General features: G+C 46.7%; 2 protein-coding genes across 8 annotated transcripts in view; one reads left to right on the top strand and one right to left on the bottom strand.

Annotated features, from left to right (window-relative positions):
- Window positions 1-470, top strand: part of ATP6V1C2 (ATPase H+ transporting V1 subunit C2) — a 52,571-nt gene extending 52,101 nt beyond the window's left edge. For all 7 annotated transcript variants that reach the window (XM_042933681.1, XM_042933679.1, XM_042933675.1 and 4 more), the window contains one exon: window positions 206-470. In XM_042933681.1, the coding sequence (XP_042789615.1) occupies window positions 206-295 (90 nt within the window). In that variant the 3' untranslated portion in view covers window positions 296-470. The remainder of the gene's footprint in view (window positions 1-205) is intronic.
- PDIA6 (protein disulfide isomerase family A member 6) lies at window positions 410-23,383 on the bottom strand. Its single transcript, XM_042933682.1, has 13 exons — window positions 23,278-23,383; window positions 17,303-17,444; window positions 13,018-13,075; window positions 12,528-12,654; window positions 10,655-10,761; window positions 9,309-9,439; window positions 8,810-8,924; window positions 8,047-8,187; window positions 7,209-7,293; window positions 7,009-7,081; window positions 5,735-5,893; window positions 2,019-2,115; window positions 410-1,419 (listed from the first exon to the last, which is right to left on the bottom strand). Exons 1-13 carry the CDS (start codon window positions 23,294-23,296, stop codon window positions 1,351-1,353), a joined length of 1,323 nt encoding a protein of 440 aa, XP_042789616.1. The 5' UTR covers window positions 23,297-23,383; the 3' UTR covers window positions 410-1,350.
- Between the last annotated feature and the right edge of the window lie 825 nt (window positions 23,384-24,208).

Genomic DNA, 24,208 nt, shown 5'->3' with positions numbered 1-24,208 from the left:
AAACTGCCTGTTACGAAGATGTACGTTTCACAAATGCGAAAGTGTAACAAGGAAGAGGCTCTAGGTGTGTGTGTGTGTGTGTGTGCGCGCGCATGCCTGGCGAGGGTGCGCTGCGCGGGGCAGAAGATACCGTCACGGAACATAAAGACGGGACAGCGAACTGCCTTCTGCACCTAGAGCGACAGCGCCGCGTCCTCTTTTGCAGGCGTCTGTGGACATCCCGGGGCTGCAGCTCGGCAACCAAGACTACTTTCCTTACGTCTATTTCCACATCGACCTCAGCCTGCTCGACTAGGAGCCACTGGCCCCACGAGGCCTTCCCGTCCGTGCGGACTCCGCAGACGCCGCTCTTTCCCTCGGCCGCGGAACCCCACGGAACTTAGAGTTTGAGAGAAATTGCTCACGAAAGTTAGTTACAGTTGTATTTATTTTTTTTTAAGTTACAATAAAGAAATGCCCCGTCCTTTGAATGGTCTTTTATGTTCGAACGTAATTCAAAACCTCACTTTACATAAATGGGGACTGCCTAGAAATTGGTCACCTGCTGTTTTAATTTTGTGTCTTAACGGGTCTCTTGGGACGGCTTGGGAAGAACATTAAAAATCCTGAGCTGACCGTATAACCAGCTAGATCTCCTAACAGTCAGTAGGGATGGCCCAAAGACAAAATGTTGGGCATGAAATGTCGTTCTCAACGGACAACCCACTGTTCTTCATCCTTCTTTCCGTAAACTCGCCTTACGTTTCACATTCCACAGATGGCACCTGGCCTTGCGGGACACACGTAAAAATCCGTATTGTGGCAGGCGTCCAGATGGTGTCCTTGGAATCACAAGTGTTTTATAGGGAGGAAAGACATCAGGGTCATCCCTTCGTGGTATCAATTTACTGAATGGCTAAATTTACTGAATTTATGATGTGGACACTAATTTCATACGTATATTGGCATTGTCCAAAATATTATTTTATTTTTTAATGGAAAAAAGCCATCAATATTCAAATGAAAGAATCACATTAAAAAACTTATATGTAAGAAACAGCCTCCAAGAACATTCAAGCAGCAGTCAGAGAGAGGGAGGGAGGGAAAAATATTTCAACAGCCCATCAGTTTTCTCCAAAATATTACTTGACAGAATACAACCCAATTCACCGGCTACAACAATTCATAGAATTTTTCATTGTTTTCTTGAGATGCAAAAGTTCACTGTTGCAGTGTTTTCAAATGACCAATCAAGTGCTACTTCTTGGTTAAAAAGGCCACTGGTAGATTCATCCGATCGTGAAGAATGTTCCTTCACTGCTGGGGAAGTCTGCTCCCAAGAAAAGAAAAGTGAAGTCTGTGCCGAGCCTCTCACAGCTCATCCTTTTCCAAATCGTCCAGCTCCACATCACTGAGGTCAATGTCGTCTTCCACGGGAAGCTGGGAAACAAAGCCACTTGTTAGGCCCTGCAGGAAGAGCTGGGAGAGCTCGCGGGCTCACGGCGGAGGAGTGAGGTAGTTTCTAGAGACACCCCAGATCCCAGAGCCCGTTCTGCCCTAATCTGGCTCCCGCTTTTCGCTTTGCCTATCATTTTACAGCCGGAAAAGCCGAGAACTTAGGTGAGGTAGGATCTCAACAGCCCACCTACCTCTTTAACACCGACAGCTACTTAGCTCGTCGTTTTGAGGGGGGAGGGGCAGAAGTGTGCCAGAATCCACGATAATTCCAAAGTTGTCATTTTGTGCTTCGCAGACACAAAGTAAATGGATTCCGGGTGAAATGCTCCGTTTAGCGGTAATCATCAGGAATGAAACCTCATTCCTGAAATTTATCTTGGTTGTCTGTCAAGACTCTGTCACGCAGCCCTGAAAGGCTCGCGAGGCTATGGCACTTCTGACACCACGCCACGGATGGAAAGGACTCGGCCTACAAACAGCAAAGGCGCCCTGGGCCGGGGAAAGTGAGGAGAGGCGGGCGGGACAAGCACCCCGGTGAGGAGTCCCACACGCGCGCGTGGCCTCCAGCCCCGGGGACTCACCTCGCCATCCTTGCCGTCCCAAGGCTCTCTGGTGCTGATGGCGGGGAAGGCCCCACCTCCCACAGGTGCTGTAGATCCGCGCCCGAAAGAGAGCTCCCTGAGGGGACAGTGACCAAAGCAAGGACATACTGATGAAGACACGATGTGTTAAATACAATGACTCGCCGGCTAAGTTTCTGCACGGGTGCCTCTCACGTCTTGCTCCCGCACAGTGCTATCCGCTCAAGCAAGGACGACAACGTAACCAGGCATGAAATGACTAAGGTCTTGGCATCAGATAAAGCTAGTTACTACTACTAATTAAGAAAAATAAACTTATTTTGCTAGAATACAAATTTAAGTACGCAAAACCTATCAACATTAACGTAGAACACAGGCAAAACGTTTGATGAACAAAACTGTAGACTAACCCCCAAAACACTTTACGAAAGACGGCATCTTAAAACGAAAATTCGGTTTCCTTCCCCAGACTTCCAATAGCGAGCAGAAGCACTTAACACCAGCCCACAGGCAGATCTAGAGGTGATGGTGGCAATCCTCATCTCCAACTTTTAAGACACAGAAGAAAGAGTTCTATGGTGACAGGGCGTATTAGGTCTTGACTCTGACCAACTCTGATAAACATTTCATTAGAAAGATGTAGAGGCAACCGCCAGACTGGGAGCAAGCCTTCTTTAAAAAAAGTTTCCAAATGGTGAAGGGTGCTTGGACTACAGGGAAGAGAGGAAAAGAGACAGGAGTGGAAGTGTCCCACGTGTGTCTGGCGGTTCTTTGGCTCGGTGGAAAAGGGGGGAATTCTATCCACTGCCTTTGGCTACCCTGCATTTTTTATGACGTGTTATCAGTGGTTCTCAATGGAGCGAGTTTCTCCCTAGGGGACATGTGACAATGTCAGGAGACATTTTTATGATCACAACTGTGTGTGTATGCGGACAGTGTGCAACTGGCATGTAGAGGACAGGTACGAAACACCTGTAACACACAAGACAAACTTCTGGCCCACGATGTCACAAGCGCCAACATCGAGAAACCCTGATGTCCGAAGAGGAGTTACGTTCAGAAAACCGATTATCCACATGCTCTAGAGCCGCACTCCACTGCCATCCGCTGAGCTCTAAGTGTGACACAGGGCAGGACGCTGGCCTCCACGCCGTTGCGCATGCAGGGTCAAGAGGTACTGGGCACAGCGAGTCAGACCTGTGTCTCTCGTAGTCCATCAAAAACCTACACCAGAATGGCTCCATTTGCTGTGAGGGGACACAGGCCGACCCAAGCTCTGGCTGACCTAAGAAATACAAACCCATGCAAGTAATCAAAGGCAAGCCAGTGGTTCTACTTCTTACTAGTTTGGGACCCTTAATCCGATTATTCATCATCTCTGAACATCAGTCTCTTCATCAAGAAGATGCCGAGATGTAGGGAGTCGGTGCTCAGAAAGCAGCTACCTTCCTACTTTTTTTAATTAGAAAAAGATTTTTTAATGTTTATTTTAGAGACCGAGCATGAGCGGAGGAGGGTAGAGAAAGAGAGGGAGACACAGAATCCGAAGCAGGCTCCAGGCTCTGAGCTGTCAGCACAGAGCCCGTCACGGGGCTCAAACTCACGAGCTGTGAGATCATGACCTGAGCCGAAGTCAGCCGCCCAACCGACCGAGCCACCCAGGTGCCCCAACATTCCTACTTAATGTCCTCAGCAGCAGCAAACAGAAGGACTAATGGAAAGATGCCAGGCCTCCTTTAAAGTGGAACAAAATTCTTCTTTTCTAATGTTTATGTATTTTTTGAGACAGAGAGAGAGAGAGAAAAAAAAACACAGGATCCAAAGCAGGCTCCAGGCTCTGAGCTGTCAGCACAGAGCCCGATGCGGGGCTCGAACTCATGAACCATGAGACCATGACCTGAGCTGAAGTCAGATGCTCAACCGACTGAGCCACCCAGGCGCCCCAAAAGGGAAAAAAAATTCTAAGGGAACTATGCCTTGAGGGCAGGGTTCGGTTGTTTAAAAAAAAAAAAAAAAAGTGTTTTAACAGCTCAGTCCCGCTCCTCCCCTGCGCCCCCATTCTCTCTGCAGGGCTAAATGCTATCGTCTCTTCTCAAAGAGCCCCGAGAAACACGGCTGCCGCTTCAAACAACGAACTTCTGTGAAACTCGAGTCCTTTCTTCACTTCCGGCTGCATCACGCACAGTGACGTACTCGTATGTTTGGCTGCTACGCCGAAAGGACACTTCAATAACACACCCGCAGGGAGAGGTATGGGAATCGCTAACACTCGTCTTGGGTTGACTGCAGCTGTGAGTCGCTGCCAATGTATCCATCACGGGCCGTCTCGGCTTCAGGTCTGTGGTGGACAAGCGCACACGTTGGTGGACGTGGACACCGACTCCCTGGCGGGCCTGGCACCGTCCACCGGCGGCAGCCCCCTCACCCCTCCCCGGCGACGAGCCGCACGCACGTCCAGTCTCGTCAGAAAACAAGGCGCACGGGACCGGAGACAAGTATGCTGTCGCCCACTGTGTCTCCTTTCCACCCATTACTGCGTCCTCTTCCCCACTGGTAACTGGGTGGGTTCTGAGGTTCTCCGCCGCCTTTAAGGCACGAAGTTGGAGAACCAGTGGCCTGTACAATCTCCAGCGCAACAGCGACGGTCTCAAGTTGACAATACGCTACTGTCCGCAGCTTTCCCACGAACCAGCCACCTCCTCCGTACTAAGACACAAAACACACGACAAAGAACAACAAACCAGAGAAGGGAAACCAGTTGAAAAGAAATGTGAATAAAATCAAAGCCGCAGTTCGACCTGCCATTTCCAATGAGTCCACAGGCTCAACCTCAGGGTTACTGATCCCCCTCAGACATTTCTTACGATTTTCTCACACATTTCTTACGATCTGTGACACTGGAATCAGCTGCTGAAAAAGGATGACATTTGATAAGCACAGCTGACCCCTGCACGTGGGGTGAGCCATACAAGTCCACTTGCAGAATTTTACGGTAACGTGAGTGTATTTTCTAGCATTTTCTTAATAACACTTATTGTAAGAATACAGTAGATGGTACATAAACCATACAAAAACCGTACTATTTACCAAGAGCTGACGATCAGCCAGGCCCTGCAGTAGTGAGCAGAGAGAAGGTCCGTGAGAGATGTACCTGTGAGACTCAGTCAGGAGGACGAGGTATGAACCGAATTACCGCACACCTGAGAATTAGCACAGTGTCAATGCCTCATGTTTACCTGAAAGATGATCAAGTCAGCTTTTGGAGGAGCTGAATGGCCAGGCAAGACAGAGAGCTCTATCAACTGGATTTTGAGTTTCAGAACCCATTATGTTGTTTGCACGTTGCTGGAATCACTTCAGAAGTACACGTTCTACCGCTACCGGCCAGAAACGGAAGCCGCGTTAGCTGAGGCGAGAGGCACAAAGCATGCTGGGGGGGGGCGGAGGGCTGCTACCAGCCCAGAGGAGACTTGCATGAGGTCAGAGAGCTCGATGCAATGGCGCAACAGCAAGGTGGCCTCTTCCCCTACAGAATGCTTCCACGGAAAAGAACAGAAGCGCAAAACGATGACTTAGAACTCGAACACCTAATTCCCCGGAATGCCAAATGCACACTAACTCCACGCACTGCCTGGTCCACGTAAACCTAGCTTTGAACCCACGCCACGCAGAACCAAGCCACAGAACAAAAACAACTCAAGGAGGCAAGAGATTACCTGAGAAACTCGTTAATGCCTTGCTCGCTGAAAGATCCTTTCAGAAGAGCAAATTTCATCTTGCGTGCATTGATGGCTGCCATGGCAGGGTACCCGAAGCCTCCGATCCCCAACGCGTTTTCAAGCTCAGATTGGGCCCCAGCTTCTGTCCACAGCCACCTAGAAAAACAGGCTTGTTTTAGGGTAAAGATCCCTTTCAAAGTAGTTAGAATCGAATCAGCAGATACTAAAAAAAAAAAAAAAAACGGATTACACTCCCAACATTTTATGGAATGAAATGGATGCAGAAACAGAAATAAAATACAAAAATAATGTATTCTGGATGTTCCCTACACTCTACCTCCAGAAGTCTCCCAAATCTATATACAGTTTGCTCCCAGCCTCCAAAATACTGTCCGCTAAACCTGCTGGGTTTTCTGTCTCTATTACGTGAAATGCTACTAATATCATTTGGACAACAGGGCACGTTCGCCAGTAGGATAACTTCTTCTGAAGACTTACTGGTGTATCATTATTCAATCCCTGTAACAATGCTCAGCCACAGTTCTTACTCAACTTCTACAATGGTGAAGAAGAAGGATGCCAGAATGCGGTGCTCTGTAGGCACACCACACTTTGTTGAACTAACGGGAGGGGGCACAAGGTCACTTGAGGGGGACAGCAATGGCCCGAGGAGGGTGAGACAGCAATGGATAGAGGACGAGAAACAAAAAGTTAAATCGGAAAGAAGCAGACATACTTTGTTTTAAAAACACACCTGTATCTGGGGCGCCTGGGTGGCTCAGTTGGTTAAGAGTCCAACTCGATTTTGGCTCAGGTAATGCCCTCACAGTTCGTGAGATCGAGCCCCGAGCTGGGCTCCGTGAATTCTCTCTCTCTCTCCCTCCCTCTCCCTGCCCCTCTCCCGCTCATGCGTGCACTCTCAAAATAAACTTCAAAAAAAAATAAATAAAATGATTCTTATGAGAAAAGGTGCCGTGGCACAGACAGGTAAAAGACTTGCATTACTTCTTTTCCTTCTGAGAGACGAAGAGACACAGCACAAGCGGGGAGGGGCAGAGAGAGAGGGAGACACAGAACCCGAAGCAGACTCCAGACTCCGAGCTGTCAGCACAGAGCCCGACGCGGGGCTCGAACCCACGAAGATCATGACCTGAGCCGGAGTCAGACACTTAACTGACTGAGCCGCCCAGGCGCCCTGAACCAGACAGTATCCAGGCAGCACTATGCTCTCCTGTCCAAATCATACTGAGAAAATAAGTTCAGCAACTTACCCCCACATTTTCTTTTTGTATTTGTCTGCCAACTTAAGAAGAACTTCTAAGTACGAGTTTCTGCCAGCAGCTCCTAATTTAAACAGAAAATTTTGAAAAGGTAAAAATAAAAGAATCCGAAACATTCATCAGCTTAGAAAGCATTCTCAGAGCAGGGAGCACAGAGCAGTCACGGAGAAGGGCGCCCCTGGTCGCCGTACCCGTGTCCAGGATGTGGGGCAGCACGGCCACGACACACAGCTGGTGCTCCTCACAGGTCTTCTTAGCGACGTCCTCGTCGATGATCTGTGGGCCCAGAGCACAAGGGGTGGTTGGAAGGCCACGGACACAAAACCCAAAGGTGAGCCTGACGACAGAGACTCGGTACCATCACGTTCAATGAAGAGCAAAGACTTCAAGAGACAGAGCGACTCCCCGACGCTCCAGGTTCGCGCTACGGCACCACGGACAGCTGGCCTTCCGGGTCTGTCCCCGGGCCATCCCGGTGCTGACGCGGCACCTGCTGACACACGTGGGCTCCAGAAGCAGACAGCCTCGGAGGAGCCTGGCTCTGACAATCACCTAGCTAGACAGATACACGTGTATTATATATTTATGGGGATTTGAGGCTCTCTGTGCCTGTTTCCTCACATAAAATGAGATAAAAACAGTATTTACCTCTAGGCATTCACGTGCGAACTGAAAGGAAAATATACGTAAGAGCAGAATGATGCTGTCGCACTGTCACATGACTAGGTGCTCCACAAACAGCAGCTGCGGCTGAGACAACGGGGAGAGAGCGGCCAGGCGCATTCTATTTTTAAAAAGCTTGGCACACTCGTCCTCCTAGTGTAAGGATTGTAGTACTAAAATTATGAAAAGCAGCAGTTTATCAGGCAGGTTTTCCCCACTTGAAAGTCCAATAATACTTTAAAGAGAGCATTTTAAAAGAGAAGGGACAAAGTCCATTTGGAAACACCAAAGGAGTGTCATTACTGTGTGAGAGCCTCCCCCATCAGACATGGTCGGTTCTGATCACGAGTGACGGAAGCGGTTTACCTCAAGCAGCTCAGGAGGTGGGGCATTGTCAGAAAACAAATCCAGGGCCCGGGAGACGATGTCAGATCGCGTCCGCCCCCCATCGTAATCCACAGGAGATTCCCCCTTCTGAAATATCTTGATTGTAGGAAATCCCCTAATCTATTAAAAGAGACAAGAATATAAAATCAAACTAAAATTTAATAAGGAATAATCTTCACGGGTTCTAAGGCTACCTTATAGGTAATTTAATAGAACAATAGTCCGAGGCTGCATCAGTGATCAGGGAGGATACACAGAGGTCTGTTGATCAGGCAGTTTTAACAGCCTGCCCACCAGGCTTAGCGGGGTATTATTCAAACCTTCCATATGTACTGAATACAACGTTATCTGCTCTAGAACAAGCGGACCAACTTCAAAAGCACTAGTAGTGACTTGTAAGAGCCTGAGCAAGCTGAAAATTCACATGCAGCACACAGCAGAAGCAGTGAGATACTGGACTTAGAGAGAGAGAGAGAGAGAGAGAGAGAGAGAGAAAGAGAGAGAGAGAGAGAGAGAGAGAAAGAAAGAGAGAGAGAGAGAGAGAGAGAGAGAGAGAGAGAGAGAGAGAGGGAGTCGGTCCTGAGTTCAAGACTCGTTAGTTTTAACAATAAAGTAATTTAGTTCCATTACCAAATGGCCAAACATCTCCCCTCCTACCACACAGGGAAGCCCGGATACCCGATGGAGTCACAGCTGAAAACAGCGTGTGCTCCTCAAAGACGTTCGCCATCTGGACACTCACCCCGTACCGGCCGGCCAGAACCTGGTTGACCGTGGCGTCCACAGCCGCGAGCTTCACTTTTCCTTTGGTTTGCTCTTTTACCTCTGTGGCTGCAGCAGCCCATTCTGGCTCAAGACTATGGAAAAATATTTGCACTTTAAAAGTGTGTTTTAACCGTCAGCACGAATACTTTAACCGAGACGCGCATCTCTGCCCAACGCAGTCACACCGCGCTTGGAAACCACCGTGCGTAGCTTTGCGTACAATGTGATGCCGTCTTTTCACGTTCACCTCCCAGGTCTCCGTCACTCCCTCCCCCGCGCTAGGTCCCTGTTAATCTTTGAAGCTGTGACGGAAGAAACTCGGCACCAATGCCAATGTTTAACATCCACTCGGGGTCAGAGCTTTCCTGGAGGAGATCTTGGTGACTGACCTGCCGTCTGGGTCAGCTTTTTCAGAGCCAGCTAGGTGAATATATTAAAAGCACCGGGACTCAAAATACTTGGTAAAAAGCCCTTACTTTTTGCAGTGTCCACACCAAGGAGCGTAAAACTCAACCATCCAAACGTCTTCACTGTCAAGGACATTCTTATCGAAGCTGTCGTCCGTCAGCTCAATCACATCCTTCTTCCTCGAACTCTCACCTCTACCCTGTCGCATGTGACATTAAACATTTAGTTACACTTGGCCAGCAAGAACGCTGTTCTTATTCCAAATAGATAACAGACAGTGATCTCTTCCGCATCTTAACGAAGTTTGGAGTCCTTCTTTCTAGTGAAAACCATTCTACTCCAATTGGGGTCATTCCTTAATATTATTATCACTTGTCAAACACTGTTTACTCTCAATCACCAGCACCTCCAGTGTAAGCTATGAACATACCGGAATTCTCTCGCCTGCCGTTGTGCTAAGAGAAACCCCCACACGGCTCACAGAACCACCCGATTCTACTCTAGTTCCGACTGGGCACAGCTGCTTCCTCATCCCAGGATGTTAAACGTAACCAGTTACTACCTTTCCATAGAGAAAGTCTCTACCATTCAAGAGAGCTAAAAGTAACGCTTAATTCTTTATTTTCAAAGAATGTTCTTGAGTAGCAAACCTAAGAAGCAGTTTCACCATACTGCTTTCGGATGCCTGGGCCAAAAGCCAAGAGCATGGAATCTTCGGGTAAATTCTACATCTGTATAAAGAAGCTACTTTTACTGGTCTCTGTAAGAGTGAAGGGCCATTTTACCTTCATTTGTAAGAATTTAATGCCTTTTCACAAGAGCATTTGGTTAAACTTCACATCTCATACATGGGCATCTAAAATACCAATCCACGGAACGGGAATTTTTCTCTTCTTCCCTGTCCACTGAGATTGAATTTTCCAAAATTTCAGGCTGATTGCCAGATACAGGCCAAGAGGTCGTTCAAATTTCATCCCTCTTCGTCCCCAAGCCGATCTGGTCTCTCTCTCCCCACTCTGGAACTACAAATGCCAAAGGGTCCCAGAACCTGGCTTCCCGGTCTGAAGCTCTTTCTCGAGAGGTGTACAGCCCAAACTCTTCCCTTTCAGTGCTGGGCCGAGGAAGCCCATCTTGTGGCCTGATTCTTGGCCTATAGTGGTGGCCAGATGCTCTGGGACTAGAGACTTCTGAGGAGGCCAAATCAATGAGGCTACGTGGCTCATTCCCTCTGGCATGAGCTGATCCAACCTTGTAATATCTTTTAACTGAAAGTTCACTAATTTAAAACATTAGTAGTTTTAAAAAAACCCAAAAAAACAAAAATAACCCGCCCCAAAACTATCCTCTACAAAGAGTCCATATTGTGGCATCAAACTCATCACACACATTCAAAGTTGACATCACACAGTCTTACTTGTTTTCCAGAACTATATCCACCACCCCTCCCCCCAAGGCGATCCTTCACGAGCTGGCGCAGAGCACTGAGAGCAGCATCTACAATGGCTTCGCCAGTTCTGCCACCTACAGAAGACAAAGGACAATCAGACGAATGGGTGGTGGGGGCCGTGTGCCTATAATGACACGACCTAAAGACATGGCCCTTTACATTTGTCAGATTTCTGTCAGCTTTATCTGATGTTTGAACAGACCCAACAACACATGGGTATTTAACACACAGTCAAGTTCTCCCTGTAATATACACTGCACTTGACTTTTCCCTTGGAAAACCAAATCCTCTCCTTCAGTTTTAGTTTATTAAACACAAACATCCTGTTCACCTACTAATGCCATCCGCAAATGAGAGAAACTCACAAATGTCTACTGGACGCGTAACATGTATACAGATGAATAAGCCCATTATCTAGTTAAAAAAAAAGCAGGGGACGTTTCTAAATACAAATTACATCGAGGAAAATACAGGAAAACTATTTTTTTTTCTTCCTTCCTTCCTCTTTCTATTTTATTTTTGATCTATTTCTCTCCCTTTCTATTTTTTTTATTTTTGAGAGAGAATGAGGGTGCACGGGGGCGGGGCAGAGACAAAGGGAGACACAGAATCCGAAGCAGGCTCCAGGCTCCGAGCTGTCAGCACAGAGCCCAATTCAGGGCTCAAACTCACAGACCACGAGATCATGACCTGAGCTGAAGCTGGATGCTTAACCAACTGACCCACCCGGGCTCCCCAGAAGAAACTATTTCTATGATGACAAGCAGAAAAAACTGTAGAAAAAGTAGTGAAGCCAAGTAACTGGAAAGCAATCCAGGCGCCTTCTTTCTATCTTGCTTACAATACTTGGGCTGTTTTAGGTTCTTTAGCTGAATTCTCTCCTAATCTAAGAAGTAACAAACACTGTACTGAAACTCAATAATGACAACAGCCTTTAGAAGTTTAACCAAAAAACTATACACTCGAGAAAAAGTCAGGGGGGCCTTTAAGGTATGAAAAACGTACGAATAATATGGGCCACGCTATCTTTAGCATTCAAAGGGAAAACTCTAATAAAATGTCTCTAGAAAATTCCATGTATTTTTTAAATAGTTTCTTACCAAACTGCCAAGGAAGATAGAAAAACATCTGAGCACACTTTTAGCCCTGACATTAGAAAGAAAATACAGTACAGCAACACGCAGTATATAGTCAGATCGTGTGGGACTGCGGTATATATTCAGATGGTGTGGGACTGCGGCCCCGGCTGACATCACCACATGTATCACTTTCTAATACAGAAGGGCCAAGACCTCCATCCTCGGAACCGGTGCCCCTGCTACCAATCTACTTGGAAATATGCCAAATCAAGAAATATACTAGGAGGGGCGCCTGGGTGGCTCAGGTTAGGTGTCTGACTCTTGATTCTGGCTCAGGTCATGATCTTGCTGTTTGTGGGAATGAGCCAGTGAGGGGCCTTGCTTGGGATTCTCTCTCCCCCTCTCTCTGCCCCTCCCCCACTCGCAAACTCTCTCTCGCTCTCTCTCTCTCAAAATAAAAAAAGAAAACAAATGTACTAGGAAAAAAGAGAGGGGTTTTGCGCTCTAGACCAAGAGGTGGCAAACTCTTTGTAAAGCGGCAAACACAAACGATTTTGAGGGGTGCGGGCCACCCGGTCTGCTGCAGCGACTCACTTCGGCCACTTCAGTGTGACAGCAGCTACACACGACATGAAAGTAGGTGTGACTGTTTTGAAAACCTTTATTTACAAAAACAAACGAGCCCTTGCTCCTATTTTTTACCTACTTGTTCAAATTAAAATTCCAACCAGGGGAATAGAGTAGTTAGGAAAAGTCCTTACCCTGATAATCTTCTGGTCTGTTTTTGTTGGATCCAAAAATCTTAATGGTAGGAAATCCCTGAACACCATATTGACCTCCCAGGGACTGGTGTTTATCTGCGTCAACTGCGCCAACTTTTACAACATCCTGTGAAAATGTAAGAGTTTTATCCATTTTTCTTTTCCACTGGAGCAGATTCCACAAAGATCCATCACTGAACTCATGTAGACTCCAAGAGGATACAGGGCAAGGTTAGGTTTACAGACAGATTTAACGAGACCTGGGGCCTGGGAAGTCACGCCTACGTGGAATGACGGGAGAAATGGACGGAGCTCTGGAGGGGCCTCTGCAGCACCAAGAATTGGTGAGACCGCGAGGATTATGTCATTAATCGGGAAAACTGACTCAGTGAAAACAGCCAATGAACTTCCGGCGGCACGTTAAGCCCGGCTGCGTTCTTACTTATTATACACACACAGGTGAATGCACGTGGGCGTCTTGGAAACTTACTTTTAGCGCGGTTGCTACTTTCTTCCATTCTGGTGTTAACCTCTGGCAGTGGCCACACCTTTCAGGAGATAAAAGCACAAATGAGGCAACGGTTCAAGTCTTCGATCGTCGATTCAAAAATACTCTACCGACACTCTACTGAGGGACACGCACAGGGGTGGCTGCTGGCAGGGAGCACAGGCGCTAGTGAAACATGATCGGTGACGTGAAGGAACTCGCCATTTTAGGATTCTACTATCACTCTTCCTCATGTACTAATTTTAAAAGTTTCCAAGCCACTGGTTTGTTTTTTTTTTTTTAATTTTTAACATTTATTCATTTTTGAAAGAGAGAGAGAGACAGCGTGTGAATGGGGAAGGGGCGGAGAGAGAGGGAGACACAGAATCCGAAGCAGGCTGCAGGCTCCGAGCTGTCCGCATGGAGCCCGACGCGGGGCTCGAACTCAAACCGTGAGATCGTGACCTGAGCTGAAGTCGGCCACTGAACTGACTGAGCCACCCAGGTGCCCCCCCAAGCTACTGTTTAAATTGTGTTTAAAGAGTTTAAACAAACCAGCATTTGTAACTCTATCCCTGGGTAGGAACTTTAGCATTCATCTGGTCAAGTGTGTCCCAATGTGTGGTCTGAGTTATAAGCCTAGGCAAAAGGCAGATTCTTAGGCCGCATGAAATCCAAACGCCTAGAGAAGGGGTTCAGGAACCTACATCTTAGGAAGTTCAACCAGTGATTTTTAAGCCCATCAAGATTTCCTATTCCCTGATCTAGTCCAACCTTTTCATTTTACAGATGAAGCATCTGAATTAGAGCCTAAATCTCAATGCTCTTTGGCTCCCACAGCAGCACGTGGGGTTACAAATGTACACGTAATCCCAATTTTACATGCCTAGCAAGCTGAAGAGTATTCAATACCACAAGATGGTGACAGAAGAACAGGAGCGAGCAAGAGACAGACATAAGAAGAAAAGAAAATCCTTCACGTTACAGTATCTGAAATAAATTATTGTGAAACATCACACACAGACAGTGCTTTTAAAAGTTATATATACAAAAACCTGGTACGTTCATACCATTTATCAAGGTTGCAGTTTTACCGTTCATTTTCGGTACTGAATAACATCCACTGCATGAAGATACTAAAGCTAGTTTATCCACAGGTGATTAGTTGTTTTTTTAACAAAGTCGAGTGTCCTAATTCAGTTTTTAAGAACCTAATGAGTAACCGCCAGGTGCCCAGACCAAGAGGAGCCCTCCATACCGGATTTCATTCTGTCAGCACATCACTGAAGACGGGCCTTGCCATTTTCATCTTAAGATGAGGAGACAGGGGCTGAGGAGTTAAGAAACCTACCCAGTATCACAAGTCATCTGGTCACAGAGCTGCCGCATAGGTCTGTGTGGCTCCGGGTCCCACATTCTTCATCCCTGTATGTTGGTGGCCCCTTCCATAGGGGCCCACCCTTAATCCAGTATTTCAAAGGTCAGGATCTTCTGAGAAATGTCCTGTGATGCTGGTTTACATACTTGCATATAGTAGTTTCTTGCAGTTCAGGTGAGCTACTTAGAAGTCTGGGGGTCAAAATTTTATAGGACTTTGTGCCTCTTTCAATGAGTTTATTCTACGAAAGGACTCCTATCGGAGACGTCAGAGTCCACACTCCTTCAATTTCAATATTAAGCGCAGTAAACACCGACAGAAATGCCGCGCGAGTCGAGGTACAGCACACCTCTGACCCAAGGGTTCTTCCCCTGCAGTCCAGACCCCGAAGGACTGGTGTATAAAAATTCAGGGGCTCTAGGAACTTTTGGTGGGGGTAAAAACACCTCTATTTCACTTTTTGGTTTTTTTTGATGTTTTTAAGAGAGAGAGAGAGCCAGAGGAAGAGAGAGAGAATCTTAAACAGGCTCCGCACTCAGCACTGGAGTCCAACACAGGGCTCTTTCCCATGACCTTGGGATGAAGACCTGAGCTGAAATTCAGAGCCGGATGCTCAACCGACTGAGCCACCCAGGCCCCCCCTATTTCACTAACTTGTAAATGAGACGCAGACTTCCCTTCAATTATAAACATTAACAACACACCATGAGCACTTGTGACTTTGTCACAAGTGAAAACTCAGCCCCTTTCAGATCGCTACTACAGTTTAACTTCATTTCTGTCCATTGCTATTTCAAAATTATGATGTCTAGGTGTTACATCTGCTGCTGGAGCTTGGTATTTGCTGTCCCAGTACAAGAGTACTACATAATCACATCAAAATTTGTTTTAGTATTTTGTGAATGTTATTTCCATGTTTTAGGTTCCCTTTGGGATCCTATATGCTGTACTCCATAGATGGAAAAGGAAAACCTTTATTCTGGAAAGAATTCAAAGCCTTCACCAAGCTGCCAAGTCTGAGCACAAGAAGAGGTTAAAGGCACCTGCTCTAATGACACCTCCTCTTACCCAAAACACTGGGAGGCCCAAGTGCCATGTCACAAGAACAATTAACTACAGGATCCAGACCCAGCCTTCTCAATGATGCTGTTTGATTCCATTTTGGAATGAGGTATATTCTCTCATATCGAAGCTTCCCAAAGCAATGTAAATTACTCATGCCATAAATGATAAACAAAAAAAAATCAAACTTGCAAAAACTGCATACGAAGGCATTCAACAAGATAACAGTTCGTACATTTACAATTTGTACATTCCACACAGAATCCTCATTTGGATTTGACACACGAAAAACAAAGAGAAGCTTTAAAAAAAAATGATGAAGGGGGCGCCTGGGTGGCTCAGTCGGTTAAGCGTCCGACTGCAGCGCAGGTCATGATCTCACAGTTTGTGAGTTCGAGCCCCACATCGGGCTCTGTGCTGACAGCTCAGAGCCTGGAGCCTGCTTCCCATTCTGTGTCTCCCTCTCTCTCTGCCCCTTCCCTGCTCATGCTCTGTCTCCCTCTGTCTCAAAAATAAATAAACATTAAAAAAAAAAAAATTAAAAAAAAATGATGAAGGCATTAGGATGAACAGTATTCACAAAGTGGTAACATAAATTTTTAAGCAGAGGGTATTACCTTAATTTGCTACACTGAACATTAAGCGAAACAGTCCACAAGGACCGGCATTGAGTTTCCAAAACTGTTTCATGGTCTTGCAGAGAAAAAATGAAAGCAATAAAAGGAAACCTCTCATCAGGCATACTCTGAAGTGCACCCACTCAGGTAAGAAGAATTTGTGATAACTCCATTCACCACCTCCTATGTGAGCTTAGGGGACATCGCTCACATCTACAAGGACGATCGGGATCTCAGATCACTGTACGGTTGATCTGCAGATACAGCTGGCTGGGGCTCAGGCCTCCCCGGACCTGAGTGCCCACGGCCCTGCCGGTTTAGAGAAGTAACAGCTTCGGGCACCGTTTGCAGTTTCCATTAACCAGTCTCTGCACTTCTACCTGTTGCGTTTTTGTTTTGTTTGCATTACACGTTTAACTCCATAAACAATTAGTGCAATACCGTGTTTTGACTATATATAGTTGTGACCGTTAATTTCAATGAAAATTCTATCTTTACTCCACAAGGGTTTTTTTCCAGCAATGCATGTAAGTCAAGAGAGGAATTTTTAAATTAAATCAGATTGTTACAATTATGTATTTCTAGAAGCCACTCTCTTCTTCAAGAAACAGAATGGAATCAATCACTAGCTTTTCCCTTTCCTATGCCCAATATTCTTTCAGCATAAAGGAGTTTCCCTTCCATCAAGACCCTACTTATTACCTCATTACAGAGATATATCTTCTTAAAATTATAAGAAAATATTTCTTTCTTCTTTCTTGCAACAATTAGCTACTTCAACCTTTTTCCCCCCAATGGACTCAATCTCCATGGCCTTTAACAGACAACACTTTGTGGAATCCCCCATTTTCCTCTCTACTTCTTTTATTTATTTATTTATTTATTTTTTAATTTTTTTTTTTAAACGTTTATTTATTTTTGAGACAGAGAGAGACAGAGCATGAACAAGGGAGGGGCAGAGAGAGAGGGAGACACAGAATCTGAAGCGGGCTCCAGGCTCTGAGCGGTCAGCACAGAGCCCGACGCGGGGCTCGAACTCACGGACTGTGAGATCATGACCTGAGCCGAAGTCGGACGCTTAACCGACTGAGCCACCCAGGCGCCCCCTCTCTACTTCTTTTAAACAAGCAGTAAACTAGACAAACTAGATGACTAAATAAAATCACATTTTTATATAATATTCCTAATTTTATAAAGTACCATAAATAATCCACAAGTGCTTTATACTTACCATGGAGCATAGAACTCTACAAGCCACAGACTATCACTTTGAATAACTTCTCGGTTGAAATTGGATGGAGTTAATTCAATTACATCGTCACTAGAGGAATAGAGACCATTCACTGCTAGAAAGAAGGTACAGCTTATTAGACCTGCAGTAAAAGACAAAAAGCACACCATTAATGACAGGGTTCAAGCTCTGGCAGGAAACGTCTTCTTGAATTGCCCAAGGTTCTTCACACAGGAGCATGGCCTGGGTCAGGTCCTTTCTAACCCCCCAGTGCCCATCCCCCTTGTTGCTGTGGCAGCCCCTGGAATTTCACTGCCACCGGTGCAGCACAGAGCAAGTAGGAAAGAGTTCCACACTCTCATCTCTTGAGCTGCAATCGAAAAAGAGCTCTAACTTAGGTGCTTTTTATGTATTAACATTTTCACTCTTCACGATCACCTCGTGAAGTAATAGTATTCGTGCCATTTTATGGGCGAAGACACCGAAAAATTGGGAGGCTACCCTGTGGCCCCGAGTAATCCACACAGCATTTATTTTTTGTGTTATTCAGTTGCAATATTAGCACGCTATCTCTTTTTAACGCCTATTTATTTTTGAGCAAGAGAGAGCACGAGCGGGGGAGGGGCAGAGAGAGAAGGGAACAGAGGATCCCAAGTGGACTCCACGCTGACAGCACTGAGCCTGATGTGGGGCTCGAACTCACGAACCACAAGATCATGACCTGAGCCAAAGGTGGACGCCCAACTGACTGAGCCACCCGGGCGCCCGAGTACAGTATCTTTATTAAACTTCCTTTGAAGGAAAAATTAATTGTCTTGTCTACTAAACTGGGACTCTATCAAGGGCAATACTTGTTTTTATAAATATTTTTATTTCTACTCACACTATGTATGGCAGTCACCAGACACTTGCAATGCTGCTGGATGAGCTTACAAAGAATTTTCACGTAAATGTTACAAAAGAAGGATGGAGTGTTATTGTCTTATTAACAGCATAGTTTAGCCACACTGTGGCCCAAATGCATTTTTGTTGGCTACTGTAGGAACTTAAAATATAATTGTTAACAATTATATAGGAAAACAAGTCCTGGATGGACTTAGAAATATCTTAAAAACTAGGGGCGCCTGGGTGGCTCAGTCGGTTGAGCGTCCGACTTCGGCTCAGGTCATGATCTCACAGTCTGTGGGTTGGAGCCTCGCGTCGGGCTCTGTGCGGACAGCTCAGAGCCTGGAGCCTGCTTCAGATCCTGTGTCTCCCTCTCTCTCTGCCCCTCCCCCACTCTCACTTTGTCTCACTCTGTCTCTCAAAAATAAATAAATATAAAAAAAAGAAATATCTTAAACACTCAAAACGTTTTTGAATTGGTAGTACTATCAAAATTCCAATTCTCCCTTTAAACATATTTCTTTATGTTTTCTAATTGCATTGTCTAAGACCTCCAGAACAATGCTAAGTAATGGACTGTTCTTGACTTTAGTATTTTCTCATTTGCTGGCTTTTGAGTTGAAACAGATAAACTTTAGGATATTAAAGAAATTTCTACCTATTTCTTTTTAGCATCTGTGAAGATGATCATACAACTTCTTTCTTTTAATCTACTGATGCAACAAACGGTGAGGCGGACCTGTGTCCTAAGGCAGCGGACGGGTATGCCATTGTGGTCACCTGCTCATATGCTTATTCTGTAGACGGAATTTGGAAGAGTTCAAATGGAACCTTTTTGAATAACCCAATGGTAAATTTCTTCTGGAAGGAATGTACACCAGTGTTAACTGTTCTGTTGCTAAATATTTCACCTTATGCTTACGGAACCACTTTCAAATGACTCCAAATACACTGGACCACTTGGGTTTTCACAGCATTACTAACTAAGAGTAGGAATCGCCCCTCGTTTGTAAATAAGGAAACAAAGGCACTTCTAGGGACCCATCTGCTGTCTCTAACTTCTATTTCCAAGCTCTTCCCATTAAACCATGTTGTCTTTTAGAGCTCAGGATAAAATGGTTCAGTATGTCAGGGGCATGAATAAACAACATAATTCTATTTTTCAAGAACACTGCATTTGATTTGTAGACGTGGCTAATAACGTAGGAACTTTATATGAAATAAAACTGTGGACTTTGGTAAGGGGGACATGAAACCACTAAAAGGCTATCCTGCAGGGGGTATGACCAGATTTGCTTTCCAGAAAGGGCGTTTTGGCTGCAATGTGGACAGCAGACGGGGGAACTATCAGGAGAGTGGGGTCACACCTAAACTCAGGGGAAGATGGAATGGCCAGCAGTAACACCCGCTGCTGGGGGGTCAAGTAGGAGACTGAAAACGATTTGGTGGATTTCATGACAGAGGATCCCCAGAGCCCAGGACAGCTGAGGTGGAGGAGTGAAAACAGGCAGCAGCCAATCTGCAAAAGACTGGAGACAGTAGGAGGGAACAAGTTCATGAAAAGGGAACTCTGTAACAAGTTTCACTATAAAGAGCACAAGAGAGCAAGCAAACGTGGGGCAGAAGGAAGGTTTCTTTTTAAAGATGAGAGTGATCTGAGCTTGAAGGGAAAAAAAATATGTGGAGTGGGAGAGGCTAAAGATAAAGTGGAGGAATAATGAAACAAAATGCCTGGAATCCGAATCGGGAAGGGAGGGAACCCAGAGTCAGTGGCAGGGGTAGCCTGGGGCAGGATGGCCCCTTTTCCACTTTGAGAGGTGGGAAAGAGTGCATGTGGATGGAGGTCAGGCCAACCAAACTGGGGTTGCCTTAATAACTGCCGCTGTCCAACATGTTAACCACTCACCACATGGAATGAAGGTATACAAAGTGCTAAATTTTGAAGACTTGGTAGGGGAAAAAAAAAAGTACCTCATTAATATTTTTGATATTGGTTACATGCTACAATGATATCTGAGATACAGTGGGGAATAAATATGTTAAAATTAATGTCCCCTGTTTCTTTTTGCCTTTAAAATGTGGCTACGAGACTATTTAAAATTAGATATAAAATTTGCATATCTCTACTGGATTGTGCTGCTTGATAATCTTTTTGCTGCTGCAGTAAAGGTTAAGTGGAGTTTGACATATTTAACGAATCAAGTAAATTAAGAACAAGCAAGAGACCATCCTAATTCTGAATAAGCTCACAAGTTAAGACTGGGCCTGGAAAATCCTCCATGGAGATCTACTTTCTAAAGTGTATTTTTTGTAAACAATCAACATAAATCAATACTTGTTCAATACACTGAGCTCAATGTGAAATTTTCAAAAATGGAAAAGCAAAAGAAAACCCATGAACAGTCCCACTAGAATGGGCAATTCATATTTTGGTGATATTCATATGGACTTCTCTGTGCTATTCGGAAGTCTAAAACTTTATTATTATATTTATATGCATGTTATCTTACTATACATTCCTTTTTGTAGCCTTTTTTCCCCACTCAAAATAAGTTTTCTACATAATTATGGATTACTTTTTACCCCCCGTATAACCATTTTTAATGGCTATATCACATTGCCCATCCACCACTAACAGAATTTCTTTCCAATTTTTCACTATTAACAGGCCAATGCTGAAAATTCTTACACTCTTCCCCCTTCAGATAAACATGAGTATTTCCTTAAGAGAGAATCCTACAAAGGGATTGGGGGTATAGTATAGCTAACACTTTGATCTATGTATCTATCCAACTACCCTCCAGAAACTGACATGTTAACTGAGAATAACACTTAAATGACACTACACACCAGGCAGTGCGTAAACACTTAGGATATATTAACTCATTTTAAGAACTCTATGTGGTATGTGTCTCATCATGCCCATTTTTAGACCTGGAAACGGAGACACAGAAAGGGTAACTTGCCTAAGGCCACATAATTAGAAAGAGAGAGAACACGGTTATGCAACCCACATTTTAAACCAAAGGACTGGAGACTGCATTAGTATAATCCCAAGGAGGGTCATTAGTTAGCTTGTGGCAGGAGAAGTAGGTTCACTGCCTTCTCTTGCCAATCCGGGACAGCAGGCTGGAGTCACCGAAGGGATGGACCAGGACTCCACCTCAGGAATGTGCTTCCTTTACATACAAAGATGGTCGTGGTTGCTGACACTCAGTATAACAGGGACTTGGGCTGCTTTTTTTTTTTTTTTTTTTTCTTCTCCTAGTAACGGTGCTAGGCTTTTTGTCTTTAAAATTTTTTTAATGTTTTTATTCATTTCTGAGGGAGACAGAGTGCTAGCAGGGGAGGGGCAGAGAGAGAGGGAGACACAGAATCCGAAGCAGGCTCCAGGCTCCGAGCCATCAGCACAGAGCCCGATGCGGGGCTCGAACCCACAAACCGTGAGATCACGACCTGAGCGGAAGTCGGACGCTTAACCAACTGAGCCACCCAGGCGCCCCGACTGTTTTGTCTTTACGTTTTGCCGAATTCTCAGAAGAGCCCCCCCCCCCACCTTCCTTATAAATGGCTCTCTAGTGGGAATGTCTTGATGATAAAGATTTGAGACTTACACTCCCTAGAAGGCAATATGACCACATAGGGCTGGAAAAAAAATCGAACCATACTACTCAGAAAAACAGACTGAAAGATGTTAACTACCCCCTATGAAAACCCTCAAGAAGACAAACAAAACACTCCGGGCCACTTAAGATGATAAACTGGGTCAATGCCGACTAATAGTGTTCTGTTTCTAAAATTCACGTGGCTGTTCCACTCACTGATAATGAGCACCAATGGGAAACTGGAACATCCAAGTGTCTAGAATCTATGTGAGCAGATGGTTTTGCCATCTGTGGCTCCCCATTATTCGTCCACGGTAGTGAAGGATGTCATAAATCCCCATCAGTAGCCTCTCTGTCCCACACCTGCTACCAAGCGTACACGATCCCCTAGCACTCATCTAGAAACCAAGAGGGCTCCCCAAAAGGTCTGACTCCATTGATGCAAATAAATGATAGAATCACAGACTCTTTCCGCGCCCAGTATGAATTCACCCAAGGGACACTGAACAGAGACTAGAATCTTTTCCCCTCCTCTACGTTCTCTCTGCACTACAGCAAATATTTATATCTTGTTTACCCTCTTGACACCCATGTGAACTCGTGCATCCTGACAACCACCCAGCGGGGGAGGACTAGCCCAGAGTGACTAAGTCACTAGCTCGCCGACACACAGCTAAGAAATGCGGGGCAGGGCCGGCTGGGGCTCAAACTCTGCGGTCTGGATCCAGGGCGTTCAGGTAACGAAGGTTAAGGGCGCCTCGGCGGGGACCAAGGCGAGCCAGAAAAGGGTCGGGATCCTCAACCCCACTCACTGCACAGTTTCTAAAACAGGGATTTACATAATTCATGGTGGTCTGCGTCCCATTTAGTTTTTTGAAGTTCGCTCACACTTGAAGCGCTTTGGGAAGGCACCGTTCCCTTTCTAAAGCAAACTCTTCGGCCTCTTCCAGGGCTGGGTTTCGGTATTTCAGTTTTTCTCAATTAGTGGGGACGGCATTAAACAAGTGGTGAGGACGAGCTGCAGGGTGAGGACCCCGCGGCCGTGCCGTCTACACGCCAGGGTGAGGAGGGCGGGCCCAGGACAAGGGACCCCTGACCCTAACCCTCTCCGGTCGCCCCCGGCTCCACCTCCGCCAGGGATCGAGTCCTAGCTGCTCCGCACGGCTCGAACGCAGCTCCCGGCCCTCACCCTCGCCCGACCCGCCGCCGCCCCCCTCGGCCCGGGGCTCCCGGTGGTTCTCAGGACGCACCACCCCGGGACTCCCCGATCCCGTCGCGCTCGCTCCCCGGGGTGGGCTGCGGGAGCCCGGCCGCGCTGCCTCCCCTCCGCACGCGCCCCGAGACCGGCAGGGCCCCGCACCCCCGCGCGAGGGGCGGCTCCGGCCGCATCCCCCACCCCAGCCCTGGCCCCGCGAGGCCGCCCGCCCGCCCGCCCTGCCCCGGGCCTCCCCGGCGGCCCCCCGGGACGAGGAGGCCCGCGCCTACCCAGCACGAGGCGAGCCATGCCGAGCTCCCGGGCCGCCGCGCAGTCCCACCGACGCCTCAGCTCCGCGCGCCGCGCCCCCGCCGCCCCACGTCCCGCCCTCGGCCCGTGAGGCAGGCGCCGGGCGGTGCGGCGGGGACGGGCCGGAAGGCGCTCGCCAAGCCGTGGCCGCGGCCCATTGGTTCCAGCAGGCTTCGCTCATTCGCGTGACCAATGGGAGGCGGCCGGGTAGAGGTTACCGGTTTGATTTTTTTCTGGAGGGCGGAGCGAGCGGCGGAAGGAGGGGCTTGCCGGGGGCGGGGCGGACCACCCTTTCCTTCCTCCGTGGCTCTCGGATTCCCCCAGCCCGAAGCGGGCTGTCGGTACTTTTCCCCCCCGTAGAGTCCAGTATTTGGTTCTTCTTATCTTAAGGGTCTTTATTCTCTCTTTCCCTCCCTTGCCTCTAACGAGCCCCTTTCCAGCCTTCACTCATCCCCTGCCCCCCCTACTCTCCACCCCTTATCCTCTTTGTCCCCCAGAGAGGATAACTTTCTTTGGGCGCTCAGTACATGTATGACCTTATTAAATGACACTTTAATTTGTCCTGTGCCTTGATGGGTAGTCAATCAAACTCTTGCTAATCATACTGTGCGTACTGTGCCTACCATAATTCAACACTTATTTGTTTGGTTGAATTACTTTAGTTAGAAGTTCCCACGTCCAGGGCATCTGACTCCAAAACTTTTTTTCATTGATAGGACCTTGTTCTCTGTAGAAGCCCTTGGGGCTTAAGCCTCAGAGCTCCTCAGAGGGTTTCCTTCCTCACCCTGGGAGGGGCCTTTGCAATAGGATCAGTGATCACGTGTTTTGTAAAATTTGCAAAAGTAAAATATTTTAAGCGTAGCAGGCTAAGACATGGCATCTTTCCACTCAGGTTTCCCCTCCTGTGTTTGG

This window comes from Panthera leo, chromosome A3 (genome assembly GCF_018350215.1).
Source record: "Panthera leo isolate Ple1 chromosome A3, P.leo_Ple1_pat1.1, whole genome shotgun sequence".
Taxonomy (NCBI): domain Eukaryota; kingdom Metazoa; phylum Chordata; class Mammalia; order Carnivora; family Felidae; genus Panthera; species Panthera leo.
The sequence above is the reverse complement of the archived record's forward strand: the minus strand, read 5'-3'. Positions and strand labels throughout refer to the sequence as shown.

What these genes read in the sequence shown, in the direction of transcription:
- PDIA6 (XM_042933682.1), bottom strand. An exon ending in CAGACCAGAAGATTATCAGG is followed by an intron (nt 10,762 to 12,527) that starts GTAAGGACTTTT and finishes TGTCTTCTGTAG; the next exon opens with GTGGCAGAACTGGCGAAGCC. An exon ending in TTCTGGCCGGCCGGTACGGG is followed by an intron (nt 8,188 to 8,809) that starts GTGAGTGTCCAG and finishes CTCTTTTAATAG; the next exon opens with ATTAGGGGATTTCCTACAAT.